This window comes from Monodelphis domestica, chromosome 3 (assembly GCF_027887165.1).
Source record: "Monodelphis domestica isolate mMonDom1 chromosome 3, mMonDom1.pri, whole genome shotgun sequence".
In the NCBI taxonomy this organism is placed as follows: domain Eukaryota; kingdom Metazoa; phylum Chordata; class Mammalia; order Didelphimorphia; family Didelphidae; genus Monodelphis; species Monodelphis domestica.
This window is the reverse complement of record NC_077229.1, coordinates 417,294,806-417,307,806: the sequence shown is the minus strand read 5'-3', so window position 1 is coordinate 417,307,806 and position 13,001 is coordinate 417,294,806. Positions and strand designations below refer to the sequence as shown.

The 13,001-nt window shown below is 40.3% G+C and overlaps 1 protein-coding gene across 7 annotated transcripts in view; it reads right to left on the bottom strand.

The window, feature by feature from the left end:
- Positions 1–13,001, bottom strand: part of LOC100017450 (urea transporter 1) — a 104,796-nt gene that overhangs the window by 29,918 nt on the left and 61,877 nt on the right. For all 7 annotated transcript variants that reach the window (XM_056824370.1, XM_056824369.1, XM_056824373.1 and 4 more), the window contains 2 exons: positions 11,194–11,350; positions 2,166–2,355 (listed from right to left, as the gene is read on the bottom strand). In XM_056824370.1, the coding sequence (XP_056680348.1) occupies positions 2,166–2,355; positions 11,194–11,350 (347 nt within the window). The remainder of the gene's footprint in view (positions 1–2,165; positions 2,356–11,193; positions 11,351–13,001) is intronic.

Below are 13,001 nucleotides of genomic sequence, written 5' to 3'. Positions count from 1 at the left end.
AAAAGAAGAGAATAATGAACAAATTGACATATTTTTGATTCCATTTAACTTTCCCCATCTAAGTCATGTTTGTTTTTAAAAAGGGCTTCTGCCTTGCTTAGAGATTCTTACTTATGAAAATGTGTTTCCTGTAGATGGTCTCTGAGATCCTTTTTGCTTCTATATCTATGATTCTATGAATATCTTATGTAAAATGTACAACTTGTGGAAGCCGTACAACTTCTTACAGCCTTGACATTTAGTTTAACACTGTGGAAAGAGCACAGATTTTGGAGTAAAAAAAAACTGAGTTAAAACTCTACCTCTGACTTTATTTTGGCAACCGTGGGCAGGTCACTTCCCCTGTGCCTCGTTTCCTTATCTCTAAATGAGGAGGTTGAACCAGATATGCTCTGAGGTCCCTTTCAGATCTGAACCTATGATCCTAGGATCTATATATCTCTGAGTACCAATCCTACTCATTAAAAATGCTAAGGACCATCGCTTCATAGATCTGAGTTGGAAGGAACTTTAGGATCATTTAGTCCAATTTGTTCATCTTAAAAATGAAGACTTTGAGCCCCAGAGAAGTGAAGGTCATGGGTAATGAGCTTCAGAGGCAGAATCAGAATCAAGATCTTTTGATGCCAGTTAGTGGATTTTCTACCATACTAAGAACAGTCAAATGAGATAACACATGTACAGAACATTGCAAAGTTTAAAAGCTCCTGGCTTCCTGACTCCAGGACCTGTGATCTATCCACTGTGCCACTTTGGTGTCCCATTAATATGCAGCCACTTTGTACATAGTCTTGTACTTTAGGTTTACAGCTTTCTTACTCTTCTCCCCTTTTAGCCAGTGCCCAAAGCACAGAGGATGCCCACGTGGGCTCCCTCTCCTTACCTCCAGTCCACATTATCCTACCTTCCCCCTTCAGAACCTCCCTTTCCTAGGAAGGGGACAACAAAGCATTTGAAAAACTCATTGTACAGTTGTGCTAAAGGAAAAAGAGAGCACAAGGTCTTTCCATTATAACAAAGCCCTTCTGGAGATGATAACTATGTATAGGATGAGGATAATATAAGATTTCTATAGCACCAACTAGAACTGTAGAAAGGCCACAGGCTCTGAAATTAGAGGACCTTCACCTCGGAGGCTTATTTCCTATGCAATCTTTCTTTTTTAAACCCTTAACTTCCATCTTAGAATCAATACCAAATATCAGTTCCAAGGCAGAAGAGCAGTAAGGGTTAGGCAATTGGGATAAGTGACATGACCAGGATCACACAGCTAGGAAATGTCTGAGTTCTGATTTGAACTCAGGACCTCCTGTCTCTGGACCTGGCTCTTATTCTACTGAGTCACCTAATTATCCCCTTTCCTGTGCAATCTTGGCAAGTGACTTAGCCTCCATGGTTTTAGATTTCTCATCTTTAAAAGGAGGGGATTAAACTAAATGGTCTCTGAGGTCCCCTCCTCTAGCTTTCTACATACAGGATCATAGAATCATGGGTTGTTAGCTTCCCAGGAAGGGACCCTTACACATCAAATTGTCCTGCCCATTCATTTTAGAGGATGTACATTGATCTGTGCACATTGCACATTGATCTATGAAGATAGGAAGAGGAACATAGTTAGATAGAGAGTTGGCCTTAAGATCAAAAAAGAGCTGGTTCTGATGTTTCTTTCCTTGTTCTGTGGCCCTGGGCAAACCTCCCAGTCCTCCATGCCCTCATTAGAAAAATGGAGCGGGAGGGATTAGACGGTCTTTGAGGTCCCTTTGAGATCTATATCTCCGCTCTCATATATGCCCTGCAAAACTTGTATTCTAAGAATGTCACCCCAGAGGACTCATCCTTTAAAAGGCTGGGCAGGCATTGTGTTATAGTAGAAAAAGCAATGGCTTTCAAATCAAAAGACCTGGATTCTCTATCTGTGTGACTGTGGATAAGTCATTTACTCCCCTGAGTCCTCATCTGTAGAATACAGATATGAACCCAGACCCTCCTCATTGAATAGAGAGTCATCTAGCTGCCCTTATAATGGACTTTTGAGAGTAAAGAATCACTTCATTTGAGGGCTTGCTCCTCATTACTATTTCCTGATGAATTCTTCCTTCCTGACTAGCATAAAGTTTAAGCATTTTTGCAAACAAGACAGAAAGACCCACATGGACAACCCCTACCTGTCTTGACTGAGCAGTAGGGCTGTCAGTGTGGAAACTGTAGTTCCCAGGCAGCCTGTGAGGGTCCACCAGGGACTCTGGATCAGCAGCCCAATTATGATGATGATCCCACTGATGGGGTTATTAATAAACACCACTTGGGATATACCTCGAAGAATCCAGTCGAGGAACTGAAGTATGACCGGTTTGTCTATAAGAAAGCAAAAAAATGGAAAGAAGATTAGTTATTGCTAAGCAGAGTAAGCAAGGACTCATCTATATATATAGACTCTCAGAGATATAATAAACTTCATAGGTATCTGGTCCAACTCATACTTGAACAGGAATTCCTTCTAGGACATCCTCAACAGGTGGTCAGCCATCCAGCCTCCTCTTGAGCCCCACAGCCCAGGGACTCATCTCTTCCACTCAGTTGTCAAAGTGATTTTCTTAGGTCTGACCATGTTGTTTCTCTATTCAATAAATTCCAGTGGCTCTCCATTATTTCCAGGATCAAATATAAAATCCTCTGGCATTCAATTTTTTTTTAAATAACCTGTCCCTTTCCAGTCTTCCCAGGCTTCAGTCCCATGACCTCCTTCACAAATTCTGTCATCAGGTGACATTAGACTCCTTGCTTTTTTTCCCACAGGATATTCAATTTCCTGACTCTAGGCACTTTCACTGGCTCTCCCCAATGTCTGGAATTCTCTCCCTTCTCATCTCTGTCTTCTGGCTTCCTTCAAGTCACACTAAAAGCTCCTCTTGTATAAGACACCTTTCCTGATTTTGCTTAATGTTAGTGCCTTCCTTCTGTTGATTATCTCCAATTTATCCTGAGTATAGCTTCTTTGTACTTAATTTGCTTGTTATCTCCTTCACTAGACTGTGAGCTTCTTGAGAGTAGGGACTATTCTTTGTCTTTCTTCATATCTGCAGTGTCCAATATGATGTCTGGCATATGGTTTTCAGTTGGCTTTGTTTTGTTGTTTGTCCTTCATTTTGGAAGAGGACCAAGGATATCATGGGGTGATGTCTTGACTTGTGTATGAGTTGGATATAAATGAGGCAGAGGTGCCCAAAGTCATTAGCCTCACTCTCTTACAGAGTCATTGAAGTCCAGGAACAAGACCAAAGTCAGGAAGACAAGATGGCCTGGGATGCAGTGAATGACACTGGCATCTTTGATGGCTGACCAAGCTTTAAGCACCCACAGCACTTGCTTCAGTTGCCTTGATGACTGTTGGTCTGCCCATTCCACTGGGAGAAATCTTAGCATGCTTGGGGTAGACACATCCCCTAATTCACGGATGGGTTTGTGGCCCACTGGTTACCCTCAAACTGGTTTAGTCTTTCTGCCAAGGTGACTTGAAGGGATATGGCAGCTGTGGACAAACTATAGCTTCTTAGAGCCCCAGGTGGCAGCTGGGTGAAAGATAGACACCAAAGGTGGCTTAGACCTGAAAAGGGCTCTGTAAGCCCTCACACCAGAAGTGCTAGTCCACTTTGAAAACCCATATACCCCTTGGCATATAGTAGGTGCATAATAAGGGCAACTAGGTGGCACAGTGGGCACAGAGCTAGGCCTGGAGTCAGAAGGACTCATCTTCCTAAATTCAAATCTGACCTCAGATACTTAACAGCTATGTGACCTTGTGGTAAGTCACTTAACCCTGTTTGTCTCAGTTTCCCCATCTGTAAAATGAGTTGAAGAAGTACATGACAAACCATTCCAGGGTCTTGACTATGAAAACCTCAAATGGGATTAAGATGAATTGGACACAACTGAAACGATTGAACAACAGGTGATAATAAATGCCTGTTGACTGACTTAAAAAAAACAACTTTACTTTCTATCTTAAAATCAGTTCTAACACAGAAGAGTGGTAAAGGCTAGCCAATTGGGGTTAAGTGATTTGCTTACAGCTCACACTACTAGGAAATGTCCAAGGAAAGATTTGAACCCAGGTTCTCCTAACTCCAGTCCTGCCTCTCTATCCACCAAACTACCTAGCTTCCCCAGGCTGATTGACTTGTGAAGCATCTCATTCCACTCATGAGATCAGCTCCAATTGTCAAGAAATTTATTCATACATTGGACCAAAATTTATTATTCCATTTTTTTTCTTCTCAGATCAAAAAGTACATGTCCATTACTCCTTCATTGTCCTTCATTCAGGGGATGGTTCTTAGAATTCTTGAATGTAGGCTTCATGATGCTAAATTAAGTCCTTCCCCCCCACCCCCCATGGACCTCCCAGGAATCAGTGACTGCCTCTGTTTGGAGTCGCCTTTTAGCCAAGGTCTTGCTTGTTTGGAGGAAAATACATGAGAGAGCCAGGTACCTCCTTCTATTGCTCCTAGTTCTAACACCTGTGGGGTCAAGCAAAAGTGACCTCTTCCTTTTACACATGGCAGGCCTGAAAACCTCTCCCCCCCACCCCCCCGCCCACCAGCCCTCCACTACTTTGAAACCATATTCCCCGTTCCTTTTCAAAGCACCTGGGGGATGGGATCACAGATATTGGCTGAGCTAGGAAAAATACAGAAGGGTCTTTAACTGTACTTATTGATAACTAATTTTCCTTTGCCTACAATTTCCTTTCTCCTTTTTCTGGTACCTCCTTTTACCCAAAGTAGAATCATGGTACTGCATGGCTGAAAGGAGACTCTGGATCTGGTCTGGGGTGACTCTATTATCTTCAGGTACCAGTCTTTGAACCTCAGATAGCTAGTTTCCTTTAGCTTCCACTCAAGATTCTGGGGCATATTATGGTAAGGCATTGGAAGTGTCTGAGAAGGAAAGAAGCTGCTCTTGCCTTTGCCCTTGTTTCTGGCCAGAGTTCAGAAGGTAGGGTTGGAAATGAGTGGTGGAAGAACTTTCTGGAGCAGCAGCCAGGGTTCTACACTCATAGATCATGAGCTAGAAAAAGCCATAGAAGCCATGTAGTCCAACCCTTTTATTTTATTGAGACTTAAGAAGGTTAAATGACTGGCACAAAGTAATAGAGGTGACCTTGAATCCTAAGCATTTTGGTGGGATTTGAACATAGATTCTCTTACTCTCTGCTTCTGACCCCAGCGTTCTTTCCTTTGTATCGTACTGTTTTTCTGTTTTTGAAGGGACAAAGAAGAAGAGTAAGACTCTTGGTAGGATAATGGAGCCCATAATTTGGAGAGCTCAAAGGTTATTTAATTCAGCTCCCATTTGAAGCATGGGTTTCCTTTATAACACTCCAGCATTTAGTACAGTAGTCACAGGTTAGAGGTCTCCAGTGATGGGAAGACATGAAGCAGCCATTTTATTTTGAATAGTTCTGATTAATAAGATGTTCTTCCATTTTTTATTTTCTACTGAGCAAAAATCTGTCTTCTGGAAACTTCCAGTTATTGTTCCTACTTCTGTCCTTTGGAAGGAGCAAAATAAATCATTAACTCTAAGGAGTTGAAAGAGAACCTGGGAAGATCTAGTACAACTTCTACCCATAGGTATATATTCCTGGTATGGTCAGGGTATCTTATCTATGCCTGCTGGACTCTGGTGCTATCTGGATCCTGATGGAGTGAATACAGTTTTTCCTGTCTCTGGGGACTGTTGGTTGCTGTAGCTGTCACCATCATTATTTTGGTTTCCTTCCTCCAATTTCCATTGGCTTCCTTTCCAATGCTTTCATTAGGGGGGCAGCGTGGTATGGTGGAAAGAGCCTTGGATTTTGAGGCAGAGAACCTGAATTTAAAACTTGCCTCTCATCTTTACTATCTATGTGACCTTGGACAAGCCATTTAATTTCTTTGGGCCTCAGTTTGCTCATCTGTAAAATGAAAGTGTTAGACTAGATGGCCTCCGAGATTCCTTCCAATCCAAGATCTATTAGGCTTCTTAATGATTCTGGGTCAGGAAGAAGAAGAAGGTGGCTTTAGTGACCTGGTTGTCCTGCAGCCTGAAGGGTCTTTTTAGGACCCTCTTCCAAGTTCTTTCCAAAGTGCTACCTCACTTGCTCTGAAGGTGGTTTTGCTAAGTGGAGCCCAGAGCCCAGGCTCTGACTCTGAACATTAATGCCAAGGCTTTGAGCCTAGCCTTTCAACCAGTTTTGACTATCAAATTTCTCTTTCTTCTAGTTCATATCTTTTCATCTCATCCACAAGAACAGCATGAGAGACTTTGTCAAGTTGTTTGCTAGAACCCAAGTTCATTTGTTATTGCTCAGTTGTTTTAGCCATGTCCAATTCTTCTGACCTCATTTGAGGTTTGCTTGGTAAAGATACTGGGGTGGTTTGCTATTTCCTTCTGCAGCTCATTCCTTTAGATGAAGAAACCGAGGCAGAGTTAAGTGACTTGCCCAGGGTAAAAGAGCTAGTAAGAGTGAGGCCAGATTTGAACTTAGGAAAAGGAGGCCTGGTGCTCTCTCCACTGTGGTAGGTAAATTATGTTTACAGCACTTCTCAATTTAGGAAATATTCAAAAAGGAAATTAGCTTAGTTTGTCATGAATTATTCTTGATGAAGCCATCATAACTCTTTGGACTCACAATAGATTACTTCTATATCCCTAGATGGCTCGCTAGACATTTCTTTAATTATGTTTAGTTTTTCTAGGAGCTGAGGTCAAGCTCAATGGTCCATGCAGACTTCACTTTTTCATTTTTGAAAATGAGGACGACATTTACCCCTTTCCAGTTTAAGAGTACTGGCCCAGCTCTCTACAATCTCTCTTAATGGCACGCCATTCACATTTGCCAGGTCTTTAGATATCCTAGCTCATCTGGAACAGGTGACTTGAACTGGTGAAGAGCTGCCAGTTGCCCTCTTACTATCTCCTTGCTTAAGAGTGTCAACACACTGTTTCATTTTGTTCCAGTCCAAAGATTATCCTCCTTTGAAGAGAAAACAAAATTATGATAGTAAAGCAGTTTCACCTTCTCTATCAGTCATTAGCATCATTCTTTCCCCTCCTAGATCTATAGTTTATTAATTTTTCTTTTATCCTCCTCCAATATAGATTTAAAATCCTTTTTGGTGCCATTAGCTTTCTTTGCTAGCTTCAGCTTGTTCTCAGACTTAGCATTTCTAAAATGCTCTTATATTCATTGATGATCTGCATACATTAAAAAAACCCTTTGTCACCAATTAACAAAGATAAAATTTTCTTTGATGTTTTGAAGAATAAAATTAGCACAAAGATGTGCAGAAATGATTGATTGCTTTACTTTTGGCAGAGAGACTCCCAGAAGTTGTATTTAATAATAAAATTCCTCAATACTACTATGTCATATTTCTGTGCCAAGCTTGTCATCTACTTCCTGAATTCATGTATTTCCTCTTTCGATCCAGGTGGTCTGTAGTATATCTCAATGACAATATCTTTTCTGTTTCAGTGTCCAATTCTGAATCCATTCACCCAGTTGTTCTCTGGCATACTACTCTCCCCTAGTCCTTGGATCTTCTCTGATGAGTATTTCTTAATATATGATATCATTTTATCCTTTTTATTTATCTGGTTCTTTGGAATAAGGTATATCTTTCCAGAGTCATATTCCTACTCCACATCTTATCCCATCAATTGGCAGTGATACCGATGAAGTTTAATTTGATTTTTTTGAATTAGAGTCTCTAAAGCATTTTATTTGTAACCTATAATTAATATCTTTCCTATATAACAATTTTTCAAATTCATGATAGCAGAGAAGGGTTATTGGTTCTAAATCAGAAGAGTGGTAAGGGCTAGGCAATGGGGGATAGGTGGCTTGCCCAGGGTCATACACCTAGAAGTGTCTGAGGCCAAATTTGAACCCAGGATTTCCCACCTCTAGGCCTGGTGCTCTCTCTCTCTCTCTCTCTCTCTCTCTCTCTCTCTCTCTCTCTCTCTCTCTCTCTCTCTCTCTCTTCTCTCCCTCTCCCCTTCCCTCCCCCCTCTCTCTGTCTCTCCACTGAGCCATCAAGCTGCCTCTCATTAACTTCTTAATTGCCATATCCAATGGTCTTTTTAAAGTTTTCATCCTTACTGAGCTAAATGATACTGCTGAACCCCTTCTACTCCTGCATTATCTCCCCTCTCAGTGTGTTTCTGTGACCACTTTTTTAAAAAAAAAATAATTTAATTAATTAATTTAGAATATTTTTCCATGGTTACAAGATTCTTGTTCTTTCCCTCCCCCCACCCTTCCCACCCCAACACACAATTCCACTGGGTATTTCATGTGTCCTTGATCAGAACCTATTTCCATGTTGTTGATGTTTGCACTAGGATGTTCATTCAGAGTTTATATCCCCAATCATATCCCCTCGACCCATGTGATCAAGAATTGTTTTTCTTCTGTGTTTCTACTCCCACAGTTCTTCCTCTGAATGTGGATGGTGTTCTTTCTCATAGGCTGTGACCACTTTTTGGAGGTTTCCCTCCTTCCTATCTTTCTCAGTTTCCTTTGTTGTTCATTATCCAGATCTTGACCCCTCACTGCCTCAGACCTAGAGCCCCAACTCTTCCTTCTCCAGTCTCTCTTTTTTTTTAAACCGTGACCTTCTGCCTTAGAATCAATACTCTTTATATATAGTATTGATTCTACTTAAGGCAGAAGAGCAGCAAGGGCTAGGCAATGGGTGTTAAGTGACATGTTCAGGATCACACAGCTAGGAAGTGTCAGGCCAGATTTGAAGCCAGGACCCATCTCCAGGCTTAGTTCTCAGTCTACTGAGCCATCCAGCTGCCCCCAAGAGTCATTCTTTTCTTTTCTAAGATATTTCATTTCCCCAATTATTTGAATTAATTTGTTTAGTCAGTTTAGAACATTATTTCTTGGTTACAAGAATCACATTATTTCCCTTCCTCCCTTATCCTCCCCTTCCTGCAGCCGACATGCAATTTCATCCCCCAATTATTTGTAGTAACAATTTTCCACATGCCCAAATTGTCTCCCTCCATCCCTTCTCTCCTCCTCTCAGAGATGGTAAGCAATTTGATCCCAAGAGTCATTCTTATGTATTGGGCAAGTTCGGGGGGGGGGGGGGAGGGGGAAGGGAGGGAAAGAGAAATAATTCTGTTTTGTTCAATGTGAGATGCTTACAGTATATGTAGGTGGAAATATCCAATAAGGAGTTGGCAATGTGGGATTGGAGTTCAAGAGAGAAATTAAGGCTGGATGTTTAGGTGTAGAAGTCATTTGTATAGTCGTGATCATTGGAGCCATGGGGGCTGATAAGATCACTAAGAGAATGAATGATGTATAGATAGGAGATCCTGGGGGAACACCACTGGTTAAAAGGTGGGATGATTCAGCAAAAAAGCCTGAGAATGAGAAACTTGCTAACATCTACCTTAAAATGTAGCATTCTGCAGGGCACTGAACATTCCAGGGAAGAGGACAGTGGGACCATCGCTTCCGCCATTTTAAACACAAAACTTCTGATGCTGTCTATTCATGCTTCTGGCTGGCCCCTCACACTGTTGAATTGTATCGAACTTGCTGCGCACTGTAACCCTAGGACTATCTCACATGATATGCTGTGGTCCAGCCACAAGTCTTCCTGATCCTGTGCTTGCAGGTTCTGAAGCCAATTGCTGGTGTTTGTACATCTTTCTATTAAATTCAGTCCACAAACACAAACTTGATAAGTATGACAACTGTGTCTCCAAGTTACTGATAAAAAATGACCAGAAACTGATAGCTGGGGGCATGCAATTAGAGACACTCTCCACTACGAGTTGTCATTGATTGTTGCTTTCAGGTCCAGACATATATATTTACTTCAAATCCAATGAATGGTTCTCTATGTCTCAGTCTCATCTATAGGATATCTAGACTTTGTCTAATGTCATACAGCAATCCTGACACATAATGCCATGTGATGCATTTCCCTAATCTAAGAAAAAGGAAATATAATGCCAATAACTTGTTCTTTTTTTAAACCCTTTCCTTCTGTCTAAGTATCGGTCCCAAGGCACAGGAGCATTAAGGGCTAGGTAATTAGGGTTAAGTGACTTGCCCAGGGTCACACAGCTAGGAAATATCTGCTACCAGATTTAAACACAGGACCTCCCATCTCTGGGCTTGGTTCTCTATCTACTGAGCCACCTAATAATAAATGAAAAAAAAAATAAACCAATAAAAAATTGCCCCCAATAACTTGTTCTAAGGAACCAGTCCTGATTCTTGGTGCTCACTACTGTGAATCTTATTCTTCAGTTGTTTTGGTTACGTCTAACCATCTAAGTCTTTCGGACTCCATTTGGGATGTTTTCAGCAGAGATACCACAGTGGTTTGCCATTTTCTTCTCCAGCATATTTTACAGATGAGGAAACTGAGGCCAATAGAGTTAAGTGACTTATCTAGGGTGATATTGCTAGTAAGTGTCTGGGGCTGGGTTTTAATTCTTGAAGATGAGTCTTCTTCATTCTAAGTCCAGTGCTCTATCTACTATGCCACCCAGCTGCCCTCTTTGTGAATCTAAGTACTCACAAACCATCCCTTTAAAAATAATATGCCAGGAATGGACATCAATCTAATTGGCTTTCAGAGTTTGAAATATCATTCTTCTTTTAAACCAAATTTGTACATCTCCATTCATAGAATTGGAGTTATTAAAGACCTGATCTTAAAAGCATATAAACCAACACATGATTGAAAAGTCATATGCCTTGACATGAAGGACCTTCATTGAGAGGGCTATCTCCTAACCTCATGTCAGTCACAAATCATGATTCCTTAAAGAAAAATAAACAAATGGGTGAGCAATAACATCTGAAAATCCCTCAACTCAAATCCCACCTTCTGCAGACCTCCCCTCCCCATATATCTCCACTTCCTTTTTGCTAATGCCTTCTCTTTGACATTATCTCCCAATTTCATTGTAAATGCAGTATACTACTATATTTACAACAAATTCTTTAAATCAACTCAGTAAACTCTTGTTGGCTCCCTATCACATCCAGATTCAAATACAACATCTTCTTTCCTTCCTTAAACAGAATGGAGAAGCCGACCAAAATCTAAAGGCAGAAAAACCAGAAAATTATTCCCACTTGAGTTCCATAGCAGATACAAAGATGGATACCTTTGAGCCAGTCTGCATATTCTCTCATGTCTCCGGTGACATAGCCAATGGCTCTGGGGATGAACCTTCTCCCTCTCCATGATTGACTGGTCCCTTCACGAATGTCCAGCTTAATGACAGTAGGATTATCCTCCATGGTAATTACTTGCTGTGGCACCTTAAAGAGAAGAACTTATTATTATTCTTTCCATTCATAAAACAGAACCTTTGGAAGGTCAGCTTATTTAGGATCATTGCATTTTGAAAAATGAGATCATGCTCAGGAAAGAAAGCTCCTCTATTTTCCCTTGGAAAGGAAAATAAAATCAGAGAGAATCCCTTAAACTTAACTTGTCACCATAATCCCATTGATCCCAAAAATTACATGGAGAAGAGGAAGACTTTGCTTAATTGTATTATTCCCTAGATACAAGCTTGGTTTTTTAGGGACACTTTTCCTTGTCCAGTAAGGAGAGTCTTAGAAGAATAGAGACATTAGAGTAATCTAAAGATAGATATTTATGCACAAAATTTGGTTTGTTACTAAGAAAGTTTTCTTAGCTAAGTATTTTTTCTCTCTAGAAAGGATTTTTAAAATTAAGATTTCTAAGAGAAAAGGTTTTAAATAAATCTCAATATATAAAAATTCAGATTGATTTGCATACGCTCATTAGTATTACAATTGCATTGCAAAAGTATTGACTGAGGGAGTTCTTTGAGAGATCCAGATCTCCCCCTACTTTAGTTCTAAAATGATACAAATTGAAATTTTATTTAGGTACAAATTTCAAGGCTGAGGCTCTACTGTGTAAAGTGAGACACACACCGGTACTAATCTAAAAGAAATCTCCCCGTAAGACAAAAGGAAAATGATTATGTAGACTTATATTGGAATTGTCCAGACATATTGTGACTGTGACCATAGGGTTCTGTTTCTGTTGACCATTTGAATTCATGAAATAGCTCAGTAGGATCTTCTTTACAAAGGGTTTTGGAGACAGGGAAGGGGCAAAACTGTGGAGAGCAACAGCAAGAATAAAACAGGAATTCAAATGGCACAACCATGAAAAGAATGAAAGAAACCAATACCAAGAGCATAATTGGGATAAATGTATCATTGAAAATACTATTGACAAATCCAGATAAACGCACAAAAGGGGAATACCAATGAAATACCCACAATAAATATGCAAAGGAAAACACAGAGACATGCCCATGCTACTGCACAAAGAAGACTGCCATATAAGCATTCAAATGCAAACACAATGATATAAGGAAAAGAAGTATGCAAGGAAAATGCCTATACTATAACCAAGACAATTATACAGAAGGAAAACCCCAGTATTTTACCCCCAAATATGAAAGGACAAGACCAAAGATATAAGTAGGAAAATTATGCAAAAAGGAATGACGATGACAAACCAAACCACTTCCCTCCAAAAAAACAAACAAAAAAAACTGTGCAAAGGAGAATGATATCATGCAATCAGGATAAGTATGAAGAAGAGAATGTCAATAACATAATGAAAAAGTAGCTAAGTATGTAAAAGGAGAATACTTAAATATAATCAGACCAACTGCAAAAGTGAATGCTGCTGACATAAATTGGATATTACTCAAAAGAGAAGGCTTATAATATAACTGAGTAGTATACAGAAAAGAATGCCAACACCACAACCACAAGGGTACAAAAATACCAATGACCGAGTCAAAATCACCATGTAAAAAGAGAAATATATGTCATAATCTCAATCGCTCTCCCAGAGAATGCCAATTCCACAGTCATGAAAAACCCTCAGAAGGAGGATGCCCATACCATACCCAGTACA